General features: G+C 45.8%; 1 protein-coding gene across 2 annotated transcripts in view; it reads left to right on the forward strand.

Annotated features, from left to right (window-relative positions):
- Window positions 1-19,256: 19,256 nt before the first annotated feature.
- Window positions 19,257-22,305, forward strand: part of Pax5 (paired box 5) — a 177,284-nt gene continuing 174,235 nt past the window's right edge. For both annotated transcript variants that reach the window (XM_028770224.1, XM_028770225.1), the window contains exon 1: window positions 19,257-19,442. In XM_028770224.1, coding sequence (XP_028626057.1) covers window positions 19,397-19,442 — 46 coding nt within the window. In that variant the 5' untranslated portion in view covers window positions 19,257-19,396. The remainder of the gene's footprint in view (window positions 19,443-22,305) is intronic.

Here is a 22,305-nt window from a genome sequence, read left to right on the forward strand (position 1 = left end):
AGGAATAAACTCTACCCAAGTCTGGCTTGGTGAAACATGAATTTACTTGGGGCTGCCTGCAGGAGCTGCATGAGGATTCCCCAGAGGAGCTTGGGCAACTTTCAGGTGAGGTCATCAATGAAGAAGCTTCTTTCCCTCCTCACATATTCTCAGGAAGGGGTGGCCACTGATCCAACCTCAATAGCTACTTTTGAGCATCCTTCCCCCAACATCTCCCCCCCACACACACAAGGGCCAAATCTTGTGATACTCGCCTGTCTTCTTTCTGACGGAGAAAGTAATGGCCATGTCATACCCAAAGGACAATGCTCTATAAAATAATATAGGTTATGCTGAAAGCTCAGGGTTACGGTTGGCTCACCTCAGTGATACATGGTCAGAGTCCTGGCCATCTCAAATGCAAGTCATGGGTCATGGCAGTGATGGAGATTATCTAAGAAAGGCTGACCCCCATGAAGAGAGAGATGACCTAATGGTGGCAAATGACCAAGAGCTCAGCTTGAGGAGGAGCAATTTGGACAAGAGGAACAGCAACTGACAAGCTACATTGATTTAAGGGAGCTTGGCTCAGTTGGTTAAATGCAAAGCTCGTCCATTTGCCTACAAAACCTGAATGTGAATGGTATGGGCATACAGGGACACAGGGGTGAGCAGAACACTCTACCCTTACTGTTGGGCAACTGAGATGTAATCCATGGATAGGACACAAGCCTGGCAACCAGAAGATGCCAACCTGAGTTCCACCATTGGCTCAGTAGGTGACCTTGGGCACGTCCCTTCTGCTCTCTGGACTCGAGTCTGACCCTCTGTGAAATGACGAGGGAGGATTATGATGATGTCTTAGGGGCTCTCTTCCAGCTCTATCACTCTGTGATTCTAAATCCCTTTATAACAAACTCTAGGAGAGGAGCTTTGCTCTTGCAAATGGAGTGTAAAGTTAATCCTGCCAGTGCTGAGGCTAACTAATGTGTGCGTGTGGTTTATCCTACTTCATTAAACCCCGACTCCCCACAGAGCCATGCACAAGGCAGGTAATACCGAAGTGTTGCTGAACTGGCCTCCTAATGGAAAAAAAATTCCCCTCACTTTCCCTCTGGTTTATCAACACAAAGCCTGTAATGTTCATTTTCCACACTGTTACCTGGCCATAGGTGACAACTCAGACCTGAGCCCAGAGGCACACTGGGCTTCCACACTTTATGTGTGAGTGTACCCTGCCCTGCCACAGGCTAGGCTGCAAACTATGCCATCATTTTACTTATAAAGGGACTGAAGTCCACACAGTGGAGGAGGAGAGTATTTGTTAGCGGAGGCATACAGGGCCTGCGGGCTGGGTGGAGTGCAAGCTGAGCTACTGTTGACCTAAAGCTCACTGGGAGTGGGGAAAGGGAGAGTGATGGGGCCACACCATGGCAATCATTCCCCCAGTCACCTTGAAGATACAGTTTTCGACTGCCTCTGTTTTTTCTTCTTCTGTTGGGAAGTATGATACATTCTGGAAAACTGAGTGTGTATATAGTCAAATGAATAACTAAAGGCCAGCACTGGCAATCCCCTCTATAGAAACAGAATAAAGCATAGAGTGAAAGAAGTAAGACAGGATGCTTCTGTGTGATCCTGCTTCTGGGGCCCTGAAGATAGGTGCTCTGAAGAGCATCTGGAATGGGTGCAGCCACTTTGAGGACTGAAGCAGAAGAGGCTCCCTGGGCCTTGAGAAGTGGAATTACTGATGAGCATAGCAGGCCCTTGTGACCAGACTGTATTCTCCAAGGTCAGCAAAGGGTACTTACTGTGCATCTGGATGGATCCAAAGGTGTCCTCTCTTGCCAATCATTTACTCTATCAAGAATCTGTGTGTGTGTGTGTGTGTGTGTGTGTGTGTGTGTGTGTGTGTGTACACATTAGGTTTAGGTTTCAGAATATGAAATTAGGCTGGTCCTGGTCCTGTGACATTCCCTGCCTAAAGCCCTTATTTTTTTTTTAACACAGAGACTAAAAGTCCAGAGTAAAGTGACTTTTCCAGTGGCTCTGGGTAGCTGAGAGGACTAGAATCTAGGCTCCTACTTGCATAAATAGCTCTCTTCCTAGTCTAGGTACATGTGACAGCATTTTCTGAGATAGATGTTTAAAGTCACATTTTTAAAAGATTTGTTTTTATGTCTTCATATGGGCTTCTCTCTGTGTATGTGTGCACATACTCATGCTCCTATTGGCCAGAGGGGCCATCAGATCCCTTGGAGCTCGAGTTACAGGCAGCTGTGAGCCTCTTGATTTGGGTGCTAGGATCGGAACTCTGGTTCTCTGTAAGAACAGCAAGTGCTTTTAACCACCAAGCCATGTCTCTAGTACCAAAATGACATATTTTAACAGTCACAAAATCAGAAGAAAAGAAGACCTGTAAAAGATCTTAATGGTGACCTGTCTGCTTCATAAGCCCCAAACATGGTTGGATGCAAATCACATGGTGAAGTTAATTTTTAAAGCATAGATTCCAAAGCCAGGCATGGTGACACATGCCTGTAACCAATCTCAGCACTCCAGAAGTAGAGGTAGGAAGATCAGGAGTTCAAGACCAGCAAACAAGCAAACATTACAGGACTTTTGGTGGTGGTGCACATTTGTAGGTCTACTAGTGAGGCAGAGGCAGAGGGCAGAGGCAGAAAGATCTTTAGTTTAAGGTCAGCCTGTGCTATCCAGTGGAACTCTGTCTGGGATCTATAGAAAGCTGAAGCAGAGAACAGTAAGTTCAAGGCCAGCCTAGGTTATGTAGCAAAAAAATGTCAAGATTAACAACAATAACAATTTCACAGAATTTTAGATAAGAAACTGAGAACCAGAGATTAGTGTTTGTGGGCCTAAGATGACCAGGAATTAGGTGAAGTGCCTGTGGGTATGAATTCTTACCTCATCCACTGCTGCTGTCCACCTACAGTTACTTGTTACTCAAGTAACACGGGGAGCATCACAGTCCCGGTGAGCACAACTCTGTTCAGTTGACAGACAAAGAAACTTAGTCCTAGATTAGGGGCTGGAGAATGGCTATGCAAACTCCGAACTCTTCAGTTAGCCAAGATAGAACTAAGCTAGGCTGCATGGCTAAGAGCCTTTCTGACATACTAATAGTGTTTTCCCCAGTATTGTTTTTGTGGTATGTTTTAGTTTTTGAAGCAGCTTAAGAGATTCCCAGCCATGCTGCAAGGCACTCAGATTTGGGCAGTGTTTACAATGCTTTTGTTGTTCATTAAACAAATTTACCCAGAATAACCCGACATGAAAGAAATCATTGTGTTTACAGTGAGCTCCCGTCAAAAATGTGCGTAGCAAAGACAGACAAACACACATAAACCTGCATTGCCGGGTGGGACATGATTTGCTGCTGAATCCAATTTTTCTCATTAGAACTTGTTTTATTTGAATATGACTCAGTACCCGTGTAAATGCAAGGTTGTTAATCTTATTACTATATGGAAAACAAATTAATTAGTATGCATGCAACTGGAGATGAGCTGTTAGTTTGGTATTAGAAAGATTAGAAAAATACACTCATTATTCCAAATGATATCTGATACACACGTCTGACTCCCGCTTTAAGATCAGTACCAATATATGGGCAACAGATATAGCTAATAAAAATCTGCTGAGACTTTGTGCTCAGCATCTAAATGTTGGTGTTGGCCAGAGCTACACATGCTGCTACATGCTAGGTTCCTTTGTTTTAAAACAAAGGTCAGTGTGCCGAATAACTGCTTGTTGCCACCCATCAACCAGAGATTCACCTACAGCAGACACCTCCTCAGGTCCCAGTTTCTGCGAAAACTTGGCTGAGAATGATCTCTTTCCTCTGTTTGACCACTCTACCCAGCACCTTATATCTTCCTTTGTTTGTTTGATTTTTAAGATTTCTTTTTATGGGAGCTAGAGAGATGGCTCAGCAGTTAAGAGCACTGAGTGCTCTTATAGAGTTTCTGAGTTCAATTCCCAGCAACCACATGGTGGTTCACAACTACCTGTAATGGGATCCGATGCCCTCTTCTGGTGTGTCTGAAGACAGCTACAGTGTACTCATATACCTAAAATTAGTAAATAATTATTTTAAAAATATTTCTTTTTATTATTTCTCTGTCTCTGTCTCTGTCTTCCTCTCTCTCTTTTTCTCTCTCTCTCTCCCTTCCTCCCTCCCTCCCTCCCTCCCCCCCTCTCTGTGTATGTGTGTATGTATGTATGTATGTATGTATGTATGTATGTATGTATGTTTGTATGTATGTGAGTACCAGTGTCCTTGGAGGCTGGAGGCATAGGATCAGGTGCTAGAGTCATGGGTGGCCATGAACAGAATACAGGCCCTCTCTCTGCAAGGGTGACGAGAGTTTTTAACTGCTAAGCCATCTCTGCCTATCTTCTGCTTTCTTTTAGTTAAATACATCTCATTTTTCCAAGGGCCCCTGTGTTCTGTAACATGGGCACAATTTCTATTTGGAGAGTCAAGGCCTATTGATCAGATACCCATACTGTAATGTTGGCTGTGACATCACAGAGCTGGCTGAGACCAGATGATCTTGAGTTTCAGGTCAATCTGGTCTATACAGCAAGCAGAAGGGGGGAAAGGGCAAGCAAACAGACAGACAGACAGACAGACAGACAGACAGACAGACAAAAAACCTACATCATTCATCACTAGTGTTGAGCAATCATTAAGATGTATTGTCAGGCACGTATATACAGAATATCTTTGCACACACATAGCACATAGGCAACACTGACTACCACAGTAACCAGGGAGGGATGTTGGCTGAGTGAGAGGCAGAGGTTGGTAAGATAGTTTGTCTTTCAGACTCCTGCTGCATCTTTTGACTTTGAGCTGTATGTACTTAGTAATTTCTCTTAAAAGGAAGAAATAGAACAAACACTGAATTTGAAAACAAAATCTAAAAAGTGAGAATTATACCTCAAATTAAAACAACCAGAAACAAATACAACAAATAGAAGGGGAAAAAGTCCTTTGGGATATGGAGCTTTGGTAAATAAAACTCTTGTTTATGTGTTTGCTTTTGTTTTTAAAACAAGGTCTCATATAGTTCAGGCAAACCTGAAACTCACGGTGAAGGCAGGGATGGCTTTGAACTTCTGAACCCCTGCCTTTAGCTTGCCAGTGCTGGGATTATAGTCATACCCCACCACATCTACCATATAAACCCAGGGATCCAAACTCCAGTATTCATCCTGCTTGGTGGCAAGTGCCTTTACCTGCTGAGCCATCTCTCCAGCCATCCAGTGTTTCTCAGATGGTTTTTGACTATGATATTCTTATTTTTAACATTCATTTACAAGACACATCTCTAGTAACCCACTCTAGGCTTGAATTAATGTTTTCAACCTGAAGGTTGGACCTCATTTTGCTGTCACCTCTGTGATGAACCCAGGCTAGCCCCTCCTCCTCACCTGGGCTGGGGCAGGGGAGGGGGGTCTCCATCTGCAAAATAAAACAGTGGCATGAAGATAACCTTTTATCCTTTCATCCTTTCAGGTCTTGCAATAATGTATCAAAGGCCCCTTCCAAAGATGCTCGTGGTAATGAGAGGAGCAAAGGACCTATGCTATGCAGGATGTTCATGTAGTTTCCCCGCTTCTCACAAATCCAGATGTGACAGGGATGAGAGGAACTAGGGATGTAGCTCATTGGTAGGGCACATGCTTAGCATGTACAAGACCCTGGATTTAATCCTTAGTACCAAAGCTGCAGAGAATCTCGCAGGAGTTTATACAAAAACATTTTTTTGTTTTGTTTTGTTTTGTTTTGTTTTGTTTTGTTTTTTCGAGACAGGGTTTCTCTGTGTATCCCTGGCTGTCCTGGAACTCACTCTGTAGACCAGGCTGGCCTCGAACTCTCGAACTTAGAAATCCACCTGCCTCTGCCTCCCAAGTGCTGGGATTAAAGGCGTGCGCCACCACTGCCTGGCGGAAACATTCTTATAATGGAAACATTCTTGTTTCATATCAGAATCTCAGCACTTGCACTTAACCACTGGCAGCCTTGAGCAAAACCCTGGGCTGAAACTCAGTTTCCTCATCTATAAAATGGGAATAATAGTTACTTCCATACTTCCTCAAATTCTTGATGTAGATATCTATGACAGAAATAGAGCTAAGAGAAGACAGCCCACAGCAGTTTTGTCAAGCTGTTTTTAAAGAACTAAAAGAGTTGCGTATCCAGTTTTATTCCATTGGTTAATAGACTTTTCTAGGCTGTTGCAAGGGTACAGTATAAGCCTTGGTAACTGTCCATCACCAGAGGCAAAAGATTCATAAAAAGATTTCCCCATATATACATATTAAGAACCATGCAGGAGCTCAGGCCCTTTGACCCAGAAAATCTAGATCTGAGGATTTTAGAGAAATCACACAAATAAAAGAAAGTGGTATGTGTGAAGACATACACTCGGGATTATCTGTGACATACACTCGGGATTATCTGTGAGTGGGGTATTGGAGTCATCCTGAATGTGCAGTTCAAGAGGATGATAGAGCCCCTTAACAGGGTATTAAGTAGCTATTAAGAGTATTATTAAAACCTTTATTTTTAAATGATGATTATGAAGAGCATGTGGCATTATGGTGATAAAATGTTGTGTGAGAGAGCTGACTATGACGACATACACTATTAAGTCACCCCTGTAAATCCCGCCTGCTACTAAGAAAGGATGGAGGAGCAACACGAAAGAGCTCACTGGTTAGGACGGTAGGACCACGGATAATTTTCATTCCTTTATTTTCCTTTATTGTTCAAATGCTATAAAAATCTGAGAAAATTCACCTTATGCAACAGATAGGTATATTATATTGTAACCTTCATAAATCCCTCCACTGGTGAGAGGAACTAGATATGGCTTACCACTGTGAATCCTTAAATAAGACCCACAGATTGAGTTTCCTCTAGACACTCCCACGAATAAATTATAACAGAAGATTTTAAAATCCAGGATTATATCATTATTCTATTTCAGACACATAAAGCAAAGGAATGCTCCCTTTCTCTCCTTTAGATTAAGAGTTTCCTCAGCCAAGACTCACGGTCTGTTCTTCCGCTATTGGCAGAGCCTGGGTCGCCATTTCTAGGTCATATGTTTCCTAACCTGCTAGAGACTGGTGATGATTGTCTGGCCAGAACGAAGGGACCTGACAGTTCCTGCTCTGTAAAATGAGCATCTTAGTTTGGCTGAGCCTCAGGCTGCTGTCAGGATTCCTTAAGGACTTTACAGGAAGGAACAGAGAAACTGCCTGCTTGGATCATGGTTCTTTAAAAATCAGTGTGGGCTAGAAAAGAAGGGGGCTCAGATCAGAGCTAGGTGTTTTGTCTAGTGAGGCCCTGAGGTCTGTCTCCAACACTTCAGGGGAGGGTCAGTGTGAAGCTGGTTTTGATGATGCTCACCTATAATCCCAGAACCTGGGAGGTGGTGGCAAAAGGATTAAGACTTCAAGATCAGCCTGGGCCAGATGAGGTCGGCTCTCAAGAACAAATCAAGAGTCAGTGTGATGTAATGGGGAGGGATTGAGTTAGGATGCATCTGAGCCTCTGTTAGGGTCTCATCCGTGGAACATCATCAGTAAAAACTTGCTGAATACATGGAGATGGATTGTGGTAGTAAGAGCGAGGCATCCACTGAATGGTCAAAAAGTATCAGTTAAAGGAGAAAGCAAGACAAAAGCAGTGCTGAGTGTCTTATGCCTGAAAGCCCAAGACAAAAAGATGTCAACTTCAAGGGCAGGTTGGGTTACACAGTGACAGCTTAGAAAAGAAAGAAGGAAGGAAGGAAGGAAGGAAGGAAGGAAGGAAGGAAGGAAGGAAGGAAGGAAACAAAGAAAGAAAGAAACAAAGAAAGAAGGAAACAAAGAAAGAAACAAAGAAAAACAAAGAAAGAAACAAAGAAAGAAACAAAGACAATGTCAGTTACTGTGGAGACTTGGCACTTCTGCTTCTTCTGGGTTTCTTAAGTCAGTATCTGTTGAATGAGAAGGGCTGTCTGATCATAGAGCAAATCCAGAGCTTCCCAACGTGCTGTATCAATGTTCCTCCAGAGGCATTGCCTGTGCTCTGCTACTGAGCCACACACCAGTCCAGCAATGTCCTTTTAAGACACGTTTGTGTAGAAGTGTGCATACCAGGAGGTCACAGGCATAGGAAGGAACAGGTTCTAAGGTTTTCCTACCAGTCAGGCTCTTGGTCCCATAATCCCCATAAGCCATTGGGGCTTGTCTTCTGAATGTGCTCCTTTCAACTGACATTTCAAATCTCCATGCCTGTTTTGAGTGTGTGTGTGTGTGTGTGTGTGTGTGTGTGTGTGTGTGTGTAGTTGGGGGAGATTGGAACTTCCCTCACATTAATTGAGCAAATTCTTCCAAAAGAACTTTCATTGAATCACTGAAGGGTGGAACTAGGAACAGTGAACAGTAGGTATGTGGAAGCCAACTTATTCTTGAAGAAAAGGACGTTCTATCAGACTTCCTAAAATGCAACGGGTTAGAGAGCTTATTGTCTCTGAAGTATTCACCTGTAGGCTGAACATCTGTTTACTGGGATGGAGCAGAGCAGCCAGCTTAGAGGCAGACAGTTCAGTTTAATGTGGCTTACTCTCCCAATTCCATTGCTGTTAACGAATTATTTATCAATTAATTATTGCTTAATTGGCAGGGTATTAATTGATAAGCTACTGGTTATAGATTTTGGAGGCTGTTTTTAGCTTTTTTACGTTGTTGTGACCAAATGCCTGACATAAACAAAAGAGGAAAGATTTTCGGGAGGCGGGCTAATGGTTTGAGAGGGTACAGCTCATCACAGCAGAGAAGGCATGGCTGTGGGAGAGTAGAGCTGCGTCTCCTCCTATGTTGTGTCTTTGAGGAGCAGGAAGCAAGGAACTCAGGCTATGACTCTCAGTGCCCCCAGGCAAAGCCTCATTCCCTCCAGATAGACCCCACTTCCTAAAGGTTCCAGAACCTCCCAATATGGAGATGGGTTCAAACACATGAGCCTAGGGGACAACATTTCATGTTCAAACCACTTACAGAGGCTTTCCCCCTAAGGAGAATACTCATTACAAAGTGGAGACTGAGACCAGATACTCATGACTCATTCTTAAGTCTGTTTTTCTTTTCTTTCTTTTTTTTTTTTTTTGTAGTGTGAAATTCTTTCTTCAATTTCTAGGGTGGTGATTGTTGTTGTTGTTGTTGGTGGTGGTGGTGGTGGTGGTGGTGGTGGGTGAATCTATACACAGTAGCGATCCCCTCATTAATGTGCTATTGACTGCTATCATATCTTTATTTTCCCTCCAGGATCCCAGGCTTTCTCCCTCCTTCAGCTCTGCCCAGCCCTGTGCTAACCCAGCAACTCTGTGTCCCACATTGTCTTTTCAGAATTCCAGCAGTAGTATCATGACAGCTGTTAACCTCCAGCCCTCAGATGTGCTTGAGTTGAATTTCTTTGCTTTCTTTCTTCCTGCACAAGAAAAGAATTCTTTCAAAGGAAACATACAATTTTTCAACACATGAGTTCTGTCTGCCTCTTTCTGTACAAACCTCACTCTTAGCTCCTGTCAAATGCTGGGCCATAGGTTCCTGAACTAAGGAGAAATATATCTAGTCAACCAAAATAGATTTTATCTAACAGCACCAAGGAATCTAAACCATCCTTAAAATATTTTGTAGAGGATTTAGCCAGGCGTTCTATCATTTGCTTAAGGCAGCACTGAAGGGTAAGCTGAGTAGGGGACGGTTATTCCCCCTATGATACAGGTTAGCAAACGGGGAGCAAAGGAGTTAGATTGCAATTTCAAGGACATGGGACCATCAGGGTCCGGCCCAGAGAATGTTTATTCATTCGTGTGACTCACCAGAACAAGTGAGGTGCTTTTCCAGGGGTTACAGAAATATATCATGCCCTGTGAAGGTAAGAGGAAGCCAGGGAGTTGTGACAGTGTGACAAACGCATTAGCAGAAACATGGACCCCACCAAAGAGCCAGACACCTATAATCTATATGATACACGGGGCGGGGGGGTCATAACGGCTGCTACTTAGGACTAGGGGTAAGTGGGCCAAACCTTAAATGAATGCAATTCTACCTTTTGGGGACTCATTTTTTTTTTTACCACGGAATTTCTCCATCTTCCTGCCTTGTCAGTTCCTAAACAGGCTAATGCCTTCCTCCTCTTCCTCTTCCTCTTATTCTTCCTTCTCTTCTTCTGCCCCATTGCTCTGACTGAAGCTTCAGGCTTGTCTCATCTTTTCTAACTCATCCTTCCACGACCCAGATCAAATGCTGTCTCCCTTCAGAAATCTTTATGATCTCCCAGCACTTGGGAGGCAGAGGCAGGTGGATTTCTGAGTTTGAGGCCAGCTTGGTCTGAAATTGAGTTCCAGGAAAGCCAGGGCTATACAGAGATACCCTATCTTGAACTCTCCCCAAAAAGAAATCTATATGAGCTAGGTGTGGTGATACATACCTATATTGCCAGCACTTGGGTGATAAAGCAGTGTCTCAGCTATATAGGTAGTTTAAAGCTACCCTGGGCTACATGAAACTGTGTCTTAACCCACTGTGCCCTGAAAATATTTATGGCTACCTCTAATAGGAGAAAGGAAGAACCTCTCCATCATTTCTTTTACTATATGTAGTTAAAAGCCTAGTCGAGTTCTCCCATATCACAGGCTTAGATCTACATTCTGACTATGGGCTCTCAGCTCTCATCTTCCTGAAACACTCACCAAGAAGCATTCATCTGTTTGCTGAATGGAATCAAATTAAGATCAAGAAGAGAAAACACATACATCTCCAAAGTAAGATGTTTCTTTGGACCTCTTTTTTTTTTTTTTTAAAGATTTATTTATTATATGTAAGTACACTGTAGCTGTCTTCAGACACCCATATGAGGGCATCAGATCTCAATGTAGATGGTTGTGAGCCACCATGTGGTTGCTGGGATTTGAACTCGTAACCTCTTGAAGAGCAGTCAGTGCTCTTAACCACTGAGCCATCTCTCCAGCCCCATCTTTGGACCTCTTGAAGCAAGTTGGAAATAAGTGCATGAGTCTGGCTGCTGGTACTTCGGGGGTCTGGATGCTGCCATTCTGCTAAGTTCCAGGCTCTTGATGTTTGCACAGTTACAGATATGTTAAGTGGGGAGAGGGGCAATCAATAGACACAGTCTTCCCTTGAAAAGGTTTTCTTCTCCTCTTTTTTTCTTTTCCTCACTCCCTCTCTCTTTCTGCTAGTCCTGGATAGCCTTAAACTCATGATCCTCCTGTCTCAACTCTCTCAGTGCTGGAACCTGCACCACCCCATCTAGCATTGTCCTGGAAACATTTCTAAGTCAGTATTTCTCAATAGATGGTAGGTCAGGTGCACTCTGGCCGTCTGCTAGCTTGGGGGAAGTCATGAAACACTTATGCTCCCAGCTTTGTCCCCTAGCACTACCTAAGCTCTCCCAGATTGTCATCTGATTCTCCTTACACTGAAGTTTACAAACTCTTGTCCAAAGGGGCTTTACCAGCCAAACAGCTGGCACCATATGGAAGAGCCCTGCTCAGGAGCTTACAATATTGGAAGATCGCTGAGATTAGAACACAAATCTTTCATCTCCAAACCCCAAGGTGATGGAAAAGGAGAGTTCCTTCTGCTGTGGCTGCCAAGGCATAGCAGTCCCAGGCTGTGGCTCTGGGAGTGTCTCTCACCACCTTGTTAGGCTTTAGTAATGTGTGTGTGATGAATATTACAGCCTGGTTTGTTTGCTTGCTTTCCAGGCTGAAGTCTTTAGAGAAAGTCTCTCTCACAGAGGAGAAGGTAGACATAAGTTGACACGAGGCTTTCTGCCTGACTTTGCTTTGGTCCTGAGGCTGTCCCATCATCTTCATTTAGTTCACCTGGCAAAAGGAGCAGGCAGCTTTGCGATACGCCAGGGGCCTCCTGCTATGAGCCCAGCTTTCTTGGTTCTGCTCCCCTGACCATGGGAGCTTCTCCAGAAGCACTTGACATCCACCCTCACACCTTTAGTTTTAGCCTGTGTTTTCCCCCACAGCATTTTGCTTGCACATTGATACCCAGAAGACTTCTCTGCAAAATGGGGTGATAATTATGTCCTCTCTGTTCCTATTTATCTAGAAAAGTCCTACTAACTCTTCAACATGCTGTGTACTCCACTCAGCTTAACATCTCCCCCATCATTCCCTTCCTGAGTCTGGCTTGCCCACCTTGCTGTATTATCCCAGAACTGCTTCCTGTTTACACCCACCCATCCTCACACTCTTCTGGCCTGCCTCCCTTTTGGACAGGGCCTGGGGCTCAAATGACTTTGTTCCTTGGCTTCTGACTGAGTATGTGCAACTCTTCCAGACAGTCTATAAGGAACAGAGGATCTGAGGCCACCTGAGACCCTCTCAACAAAGATTCTTACTCTCCTTCCTGGCTCTCTTGATAGTGGAACCCATTAGGCAGAGAGAGCAAGAAACTCTAGTACCTCAGGCTGCCTGCCTGGCTCAGGGGGAAAATAAGAGTTACCTATTTGGAATAGTGTTCCTTAAAAACTGGCAAGCATGCAAATACAACCCTTCCTTCCTATGTCAGTGAGGAATCCTGCATAGTTCTGAATGGGCAGAAAGGCTTTAGGGGTAGAGTTTTTTCTGGATCTTGGAAGCTGCCCTGGCTGGTGCAAAGCAGGTATCCAGCCAGCACAGAGGGCCTAGGAGGTAAGGGAAGAACCAGAGGCTAGCTTCCTAAACAGGCTTTGGTGAAAGCAGCCTGGACAAAACCCGGCTCCAGGCTTAATTAAAGAGTGCTTAATCCCTCCCCCAACAAATGCAAATCAGCCACAAAGGAGACCGGGAACCCCAGTGGCCAGCCAGGAAGACCCAAGCCTTATAAGCAAGCACTTTCACAGTGCCGGCTGCTCAGCTATGATCCTGATACAATGACTATTGTCAAAGAAGGCTGTTTTTCCATGTTTTTGTATCCTTTTCTTCGAATTTTCTTTTGCTACCTAATTTCATGCATCAGAGGTCAAAAGACAAAAGGTTGGGCTAGGTTTAGAGGCAGCAAACTCCCCACCATCAGAAACGTGTGTCCAGAGAAGTGCTCTTGCAAGCACCGACAGGGTTTCATCCTTGCCGACTTCTCTTTTGTCACTTCACGGGGTACAAGAGTCTGTGCTCCAATGGCATGAGAAATGAGATACCAAACGAGAAAAACCCACAACCCCCCCCTTTAAGTTCACCAAAATGTTTCCTCCATCTCCTGTTCTTCTTTGTATAAGAATCTGTAGGTTTAAAAAAAAAAATCCAAGTCCTAAGCCTGTCAGCATAGAAGGCTGAAGACATACATGTGTATGTATATGGAGATATGTTTGTGTAGTAGATATGAATGTATTTTGTCAATATAAAAGCTGAGTGCGTGTTCCTTAATTATTTTTCTGAGGGAATTTATAAAGACTTCTCCAGAAAATTGCCAGCGCCTGTTTTTAAACTCATTTGAATGGAAATTGTAGAATTTTAGCATGAGTAACTTGACGTGATTACATTAGTAGGAATATTTTTTTTTAATCTTAGGACTTCAAATCTTTTCAGTATCCTATCTTGGTTTCTTTGATCTGGGTGGCTGCTGGAGTTTACTTGTGTTGTAGGTAGACCCCTGGGTGTTCATAAAGAGAATAACACACACACACAGACACACGCACACACACACACACCCTTATATTCCAAATAGCTTTCAGCAGTCTGAAATTTTATTTACAGAGATCTTTAGTTTTCTTCCTTGCAGATAAGTATTTTATGTTTGAATAATGGAGGGAGGTCTAGCTCCTGCCTCCACTACAAAGGAAGGTTAACACTTTGGGACCTCTCTCTGGTGACAGTGGGGCTGGTTTCAGGGCTCCCTTCACAGACCCTTAGGACCCCACCTTTACTTGTCTCACTCCAAGCTGAGTTCTGGAAGCCGCTATCAGCAAATTGCTGGTCCGGTTGCCAAAAACAGGTATCCATTGAAAGTCTGAAAGACGTTTACAGCACAGTTTTATTCCAGACATATCTTCAAACCCAGGTGCTGTATACTGCAGTATCCCAGCCACCCCCATAAGATATTTCCCCATAAGAAAAAGTAAAAGCCAGTCCACAGGCCACCCTGAAACATTGCAGATTCCCCTTTCAGGTTTCAGGAATGTGTTCCATCCGACTGTGGTCCTCTGCCATAGCTCTTAAGGTATTTCAGAGAAACAGAGAATAAAGTAAGTGAGGACATTAAAGGGCCTGCTTAGAGGTGAGACTCACTTCCGTTTAGCATTAATATCGGCATTAAAACGCAAAAGAATGTTTTAGCCTGGTGTTTTTACCCTCACTCCAGGTTGCCTGTGAAGTAGGTACTTTTATATTTCAATACTTCATGGAATCAAATTGCATCACATTAATTTTTCATTAGTTTAAAACACATTGAATAAATGTTAAGTCTGGGCTGGTTTATGAATATTTAAAGCTTACCAAAAGAAAAAAAGGGGGAGGAAATGTAGGGAGAGTAAAAGATCTATTTACAAATGATGACAGAAACAAAACCCAGCCTTCTTAGAAAAATATGATTTGTTACCGACAATTCTGGTATTGTTACTTAAAAGGAAAGGGAGAAACTAACTGAGATACAGTTGTTTTCAATCACAATTCCTGAAAATCTTTCAATGTCTCCCTTGGAGCCTTAGGTAATTTTGAATTGCTGGGACGTGTTGGCGGATTGTCAATATAGATGACGGTTTTCCATATTCATATATTGCAAGTGGAACTTTAGGAGAGTACAATTAATCTCAGAATTCTCCAAGAATCGCTTTCAAAGCAGGTCTCTGGGTGTATATATACAGCACACACACTTGACGTGCGCCATGTGTTCCTGCGCGCTGCAAAACAGTGGTGAAACTGAATTTCACTATTGAATTTGAATTGAAATGAACCTATCCAAAGGATTCCGGTCTGCACTCTTTGAGGCATCTCTAAATAACCCTTTTAAAATTAGCACTATTAAAACAAACAAAAAAAGCAGTAAAGAAAAACAATCGCGACAACACACCATTAGCATCCGTTATCCCCGAGCACATAGCCCCATCATGTATTCCGCACTACCGGAGTATTTCCACACGGCGAGTGGCTGGCACATGGTACCCCAGCGAAGCAGCAGCCAAAGCTCCAGAGCTCGAAGCCCCCTCGAAGCAGAGGGCCTCAGCAGCAGCAGAAATGGGTGTTTTGACTCAGCTTTAAAAACCTGCTGTGGCAAGTGGCTGACGCTGTATGCTTTTTGCGCTTTGCGCCCCAAGAATTGAAGGCGAAGAGCGACCCTATCCAACTGAGTACGGTCCCTAGGCAAGCTCCAAGGTTATCATTATGACCCTACTGGTCCGGACCCCGTGTCCACTTTTCCTGTTGCCAGTCTGGGCCTGACACATTGCACAGGGCGGGGCTGGGCTTTCCAGGCGCCGCCTGCTGAAGGTACGGTACCACGTGCGCGCCTCGCGAACTCGGACTCAAGCAAGTCCAGCTCCAGCCACCTGATCTCACTGACCTGGGGTCTCGGCTTTAGGGCGGGGCCTCTTCCTCGCCTCCTGCCTGGACATCTGCTCCCACCCACCGTCCTCGCCAGTTCTAGAGGACAGCCCTAAGGCCTGAGTCAGTCCGGGTGGTTGCCCCTAGGACTTGCCCCGGAAGCCAAGCGACAGCCAAGTATGACCCAACATTCGCTAGCATCCCAAGATCTGGAAAGGGAGATCGCCGGGCCAGAACACAGAGTCTAGGCTTCTGGGTGGTGTTCCCTGGCCGAGTGGAGGAGCTCAAACTTGGCCCCTCTTGTCGGCCTCCCCCTCCCTCCCTTGACTATAGCCTCCTAGCTAGGGGGAAGCTCACAGCGTGCCCTGGCCAACCCCTTCTGCAGCTCTTTTCTTTTCCTGTCGCTCTGCTCGATTTCTGCTTTCTCTCTCCCACACACTGCTCGAGCACGCGAGGGCCTGGAGCAACCTCAGCACCAGCCCCTTTCCTGGGCCTCCAATCAGTCTCTCCCCTAGCCTCGTCTTTGCCATTCTGTTTTTCTCTAAAGATTCTCCTGGCATTTCCTAACCGGCTTAGCTAGCATGACTCTGACTCTACGTGCCCCCCCACCCCTTCTCTCTGTTTGGTGTAGCATTGAAAAATCACACAATATGTTGAGGTTGGTGTGTTGTTACTGCAACGTGGCTAGGAAAAAAAGCCTTATTCTGTCCTCGGAACATTTCCGGCCACTACGGTTTGGTTTCCCCTCCAGGGGATGCCAGCGCTGGTTTCATCTCACAGGCCTCTGCTGCGGAGCCCGCTGGCTTGCTCTTTCTGGCTGTGTACGCATGTGTTCAGTTGTGGATACACCGACCTATGGTTGCAAACAAGGCGGGCACTCGGAGTCGAAAGCTAACAGATTGCTAGTTTTTAGGCCAGGTGTATTCAGGGATCCCAACACCTCTTTGCGTCTAGACTCCACGCGTCCTGGTCCTTTACTCGGTATCTCTAGGGCCGCATCATCAATTCCGCGTCCTCCGAAGTGGTTTAGTTTGTCACCTGCTCCGCAGCGGGGAGCCGCTTCTGTGTTCAACGTTGCTGGCAGGGGGTTTGGAGAAGTTGAAAGCGCGCTGAGCGGTCTCAAGGAAACGTCAGGCCACAGCTGGCCGAGTGGGCAAAGGAACCGCGGGTAGGCCTGGGTACCGCAGAGGGGATTCTGAATTGCGATCCCAGCATCAGGACCGCAGGACCCCGGAGTTTGTGGCTTGCAACGGGCGCCCCCTCGGGAACGCAGCGCACGTTTGTTTCACGCTGGTCCGAGGCGCACATAGAACAACGCTGTGTCTGTCCCCGCGTCTGGTATTTTTCGGAGTCTGGCAAACCCGCCATTCAGTGATGTTTGGCCTAATCCTGGTTCCTAGCTAGATATAGGCAGGAACGAAATAGTGGTCGGTGTGTCTTCCCTTAATCCCAAAGCCCGCACAAAATCAAAATATACACACGAAACTCACCAAATCGTCGCACAAATACAAAACTAAAATCAACACAGGAAAACAAACTCCCATCCCCCATCCAAAAGCTCATTAAGAAAATCAAAATCGAAGAAAACAAAATAAATACATTTACCAATGCAGGACACACAAGGCACTAACTGAAGCAGAATCAGAGCATATCAAAGCTTTGCTCAGAAGGAAAAGCCTGGCGTAGGACACGGAAGGAGACAGTCTACAAGGTCAGAGTACAAAACCCACACAAAATCAAAACACGCAATACAGACAACAAACCCATCCCAGAGCTGAGCCTGCAAAATCAGTTCCACAAAGCGGGGCGAAAAAGCAAACTGCGAGAAACAAAAGATTCACAGATAATGGAAACTCTTAGGAAACAAACAACAAAACAAAACCCCCCAAATAGGAAGAAAAGAAAAGCCAACAACTCCAGCCTCAGCCCAGGGTGAACTGTCAATTCCGAAAGGGCTTTTGATCTCCAGGCGCAGGCAGGCCGCTCCTCCCTTGCGCTGCTTCCCAGCACCCGCAAGGCGGAAGGGCGGGAAGCGGGAGCAGAGGCCCGGACGTGGACGACAGTCTAAAGCTCCAGGACCGCCAAAAATCAAACCGCGGATAGAGACCCGGACCCACAGGCTGCAGGGAGGAGGTGGCACAGGGGACTGCGCAGACTACTTGGTGGGGGTGGGGGACGCCCGGGAACCCACAGCCACGTTTCCAATTGTGGCGAAATCTGCTCAGTGGATTTGCGATGTCCGGTGCCCACTGACCCCTCCCCCCATCCTCGAACTCTAGGCTCTCTCCCCTAGGTTGTAGCCCCCCCCCGTGGCCCCCCCCGCCCACCCCCCCCCCCAAAAAATCAAACACTCTCGGAGGACAATTCACTTCCCGAAACTGCCATTGTCCAGCGGTCCTAGAGAGCTCCCCCGCCCTGGAGAACCTTCCCCTGTGACCACCCCACAACGGGGCTCCGTAGGCTTCCAGTGGCCAAACCCAGCAGCTTGGACTTCAGACTAGGGAGGCAGCAGAGTAGGGGAGGCTTGAGCTTGGACCGCGGGGAACGAGGTTGGATGCACCACACCTTTGCTTAGTCCCTCTGCACCCGATTTTCCCTCTGGAATCAAGTCTGAGGAATCAGGGATGCCACAAAGTCTCCTGGCCCGAGGGCAATGGGATTCCATTTAGGGGCCTGGGTAAGGTGTCCAGAATTTTCGCCTGTTTCTGAGCCCACTAGGATGGTTCTGCTTGGCCCGGGTTCTCCAAAGCAAAGAACTGGGTTTTATCAGCAGCCTTTCTGCTGAACCTCTCTGGACTCTGGGGTAAAAGGGTCGCGCTCTAGAGGGGAGATCTGGGACCTAGTGGCTGAGTGGGACCTAGGTACTGTAGTGATCTGAAGCTGCCCTAGAAGAGCCCAGCAGACCTATGGAGGCTGCAATTGGGTTGGGGGATGGGGTAGTTGAGAATCCCGAAGGCGGGCGCCGCCCTAGGGGTGAATCCGAGGATGTTGGAACGTCCTCTGTGGCTGACAATTGTGCCAACACAGGGTTCAAAACCAGCTGCTTGGCAGAATTGTTCTTTCTTTAAAATAAAAAATTGGGCCTACTGGCGCTCAAAAAGCAGGGTTTACATGTAGAGCAAAGGCGAACAGGGCCGCAATCCCCAGACGCAGGTTTGGAAGCGGGTACGACCCTGTGACTCAAGTGCTCCTTCCCCTAGGCGCACGACTAAGGCTGGGTGCAGTCTGAATCCTTCCTTCCCTCCCCCAACCCCCTATAAAAGTCCAAGGCGGCACCGAGGCGGCATTGCTGCTTCCCGGGCCTCTCGCACACCTTCGGTCAGGCCCGGTCCGCCCCGTCTGGCACGCTGGGCAGGCCACAGAGCCGGCACCCTTTCCCTGGTTCTTGGCCCGCAGTGCGGGGCGGTGCGCCGGGGGCGCGACGTGTCTGGAGACATCTTGTGATGTTGGCGAGAACAGGACATGATCTCACATGGCGAGAAGCTCTTTAGTTCCTTAATCATTTCACGGTGCCTTCGGACGCTTTTTTTCCACCTAAAACGTTTAGTTTCAGCTCAGTGATCAGCTACCCCAGCTCGGCGGGGGAGCGGAAGGCTTCAATTATTCCGACTTGTGAGCGGCCCCCGGCACCAAAAAAAAAAAAAAAAGAAAAAAGAAAAAAAGAAAAGAAAGGAAAGGAAAAGAAAAGAGAAGAAAAAGAGAGAAAAGAAAGAAAAAAGAAAGAAAAATAAAAACAAAGAAAGAAAAAAGGAAAGAAAAAAGAAAGTAAAGGGAAAAAAGGCACCCGAAAAAAAGTGGAAACTTTCTCCCCTGTTCATTTCTTCAAGCCCTGAAATACCAATATGGATTTAGAGAAAAATTACCCGACTCCTCGGACCATCAGGACAGGTAGGAACACTGCGAAACGGGACTCATCCATGCTAACTCTGGGACACTACTCAGTGGTAGTATCCATGCTAATAACCACACAAGGAGAAAGTGGTGTGTTGTGTGGAGTTTTCTCACAACAAGGCCTGTCCTTCTACAGTGCATTTGTACGGTTTTCACTAGTCCATCAAGGTGTCTTCAAAGAGGTCTGTTATCTTTGGGTTTTGATTGTTTCTGTTTCTGATAATTGTGTTGGTATTAATCTGGAGGTGTGCAAGTTTGGATCTGTGTGTTTACCTGAGGAGATCAATGTGTGGATGAGTTTGTGTGCCCCCAAATAGGTGTTTAGTTTGAGTTTGTATGCCTGTTTGTATCTTTGCTAGCTTGTATCTTGCCTTGAGTGTATTAGCATGTGTTTATGAGTTAGTGTTTGTATGTGTTCTTGTTAAGCCTCCTTCAAGATGTCTGTCTGTGTACATGTTGTGTTTATAATACCTACTCTCACTAAGATAAGTATCTCACTTACTGGACATCTACTGCTTGAGAGGTCTGGTCATCTCTATATCCCAAGTGATTTTGGAAGCAAGAAAGAGGTGGTTTTCTGACCCCCCCCCCCCTTTTTGGATGTCAACATCTGCCCAATGTGTACATACCAATACATACAAAAGTGCTTGTCTCTAGGCACAGGCATAGCTCTGAGACCTACTAGGGGTATAGTGTACAAAACATATGCTGCCAGGCCCAAGTCTTACAGTATTGAGAGTCAAAAGTGATGTGAGTTCAGGGCAATTAAGCTCTCTCTGTGCAATGTGTACTGTTTCATTACTCACATACTATTGCATTTAGCATTTGTATACACAGGCCTCCTATAAGAGGGTAAGAACAGTTTGTGGGCTACTGATGACATTTTGACAGTGTCTGTGTATATGTTCTCTCTCTCTCTCTCTCTCTCTCTCTCTCTCTCTCTCTCTTCCCTATCACTTGCCTTTAGGCTATCACCCAGACTAGCCTCTGACATTGTGTGTATATATATGTCACACTGTATGCTCAGGCTTTGTCCTGTGGGTGCTGCTCCAATGGAGGATAGCACAAGTGGGTGGATCTATGTGCCTAGCCTGGTCATTCAGCTGGGGTGACTGTATGTACACAGGCCTTCTTGGCACGGTCTCTCCCAGAGGCTCAGGCACTGAGTAGTGGGATGCATTTATGTCTTAGAAGATATGGCAGGGCAATAGACCACTGTCTCCCCTAAGGCATAACATGATATGCCATCCTCTTTTGCTTAGTAGGCTATTGTGCCAACCTGTTTATAAATACTCTGAGTGATGGCAAGAAACCCACTTCTCTCATTTCTGGGTCATTTATGAGACCCCAGATCTACTCAAACCTTTGATAAAGTCAGAGAGAAGAGAAAACTTAGACCCCAACCCAGGTTGATTTCCTGGCATAGCTTTGGGTCCAGAAAAGCCATAATAGAAGAAACTAAGGGCAGGAGCTAAAAGAACATCGCTATGCTGAGAGTCCAGAGGCAGAAACCTGGACCTCCACTCCCTTTCCATGCTTAACTCCCACACAAGCTTTCTTTCTCCAAGTGGTGGGATGCCCGAAGGTTTCTGTGCCTACCTGGGTTGTTTACTGTTGGAACTAGGTTGGACGCCTATGAGTCAAGAGAGGGGTCTGAGTGGCTGTCTTTCCGACAAGCTGTCTACAACGAAGAATGTAATTCATGGCGGTCGATGGGCTCTTTGATTAGTTCAATCGCCTGAATAATCGTTTAATCAATAAAGCATTTCACTCTTCTGTGCTGTTAGACTGGGTGGGGTTTGTATAGGGGAAATCCTAAGGGGGGTTTGGAGCTTCAAATCCTAAGAGCCACGCCCCTTAATGATGAGTTAGGGTAAAAGCCACCTGCTTGGGAAAGGGTAGCAGCTCAGGTGTACCCTTCTGCCTGTCTTCCAAGTTCTGAGGTCCAGCCTAGGGAAGAGGAGGGAGACTACTGAGAGGCTGTCCAGGCACTCAAAGGCCATCTAGATCTACTTTCTGCCCGAACTTTTAGGCCTTTCATGGGCCACCAAACTGTCTCTTCTTTCTTCCAGAGTCATATAGCAGTCCTTTTTAGAGGACTGCTTTCCTATCTGTAGTGTCTTTATAGTTTAAAGCCCAATATTAAGCAAGGTCAGCACGCATCAGGGAGTCAGGAAAAGAGGAGACCCTGAAGGCAGGAACTTACTTATCAATTAAGACTAGGTCTAAACAGGGGAGAATAGCACTTCCCATGCCTAGGACAGCATCTCACAAAGCTCTGGGTTCCAGGTACAAGAAGCTGAGGCCTTAGGAGAAAGTACTATGTACTCTAGAGAGAGACTGTCCTGGTGCTTCTGGTTTGCAAGGGCAGACTGGTAGGGATAACTAGCCCTAACACCAGCATGTGTGCACTTCGTGAAAGACTTGGTTTAATATTCTTCTCCCTAGTGATTCCTGCAATATACTCAGACCAAGTAGAGCAGATTCTTGATCCACTTTCAAGAATCAGACAGGCATCTCTATGCCCCATTTGCTGTGTAATCACAGACCATTTGCTTTTCCTCTTTGATACTTTTTTATAATTAAGGTTAAAAGGAACCCATAAGGTTAGAAGGGCAGAGCCCAGATGTATCAGATCCTTCCCAATCAAACAACCAGTCTGAATCCTGAAAGGCCTTGTTTTATTGGAAGAAAGAGCAGGTAAATGGGCTGGAATTGCAAGAATCAATCCCAGGCCAGAACTCCATAGAAGCACCAGCACTCGGAGGGTTTGGGTGTGTGACTCTCCTCAGACAAAGTCTCCAATTGCAGAGAGAGAGAGAGAGAGAGAGAGAGAGAGAGAGAGAGAGAGAGAGAGAGA

The sequence above is a fragment of the Grammomys surdaster genome, unplaced genomic scaffold, assembly GCF_004785775.1.
Source record: "Grammomys surdaster isolate TR1022 unplaced genomic scaffold, NIH_TR_1.0 199, whole genome shotgun sequence".
NCBI lineage: Eukaryota > Metazoa > Chordata > Mammalia > Rodentia > Muridae > Grammomys > Grammomys surdaster.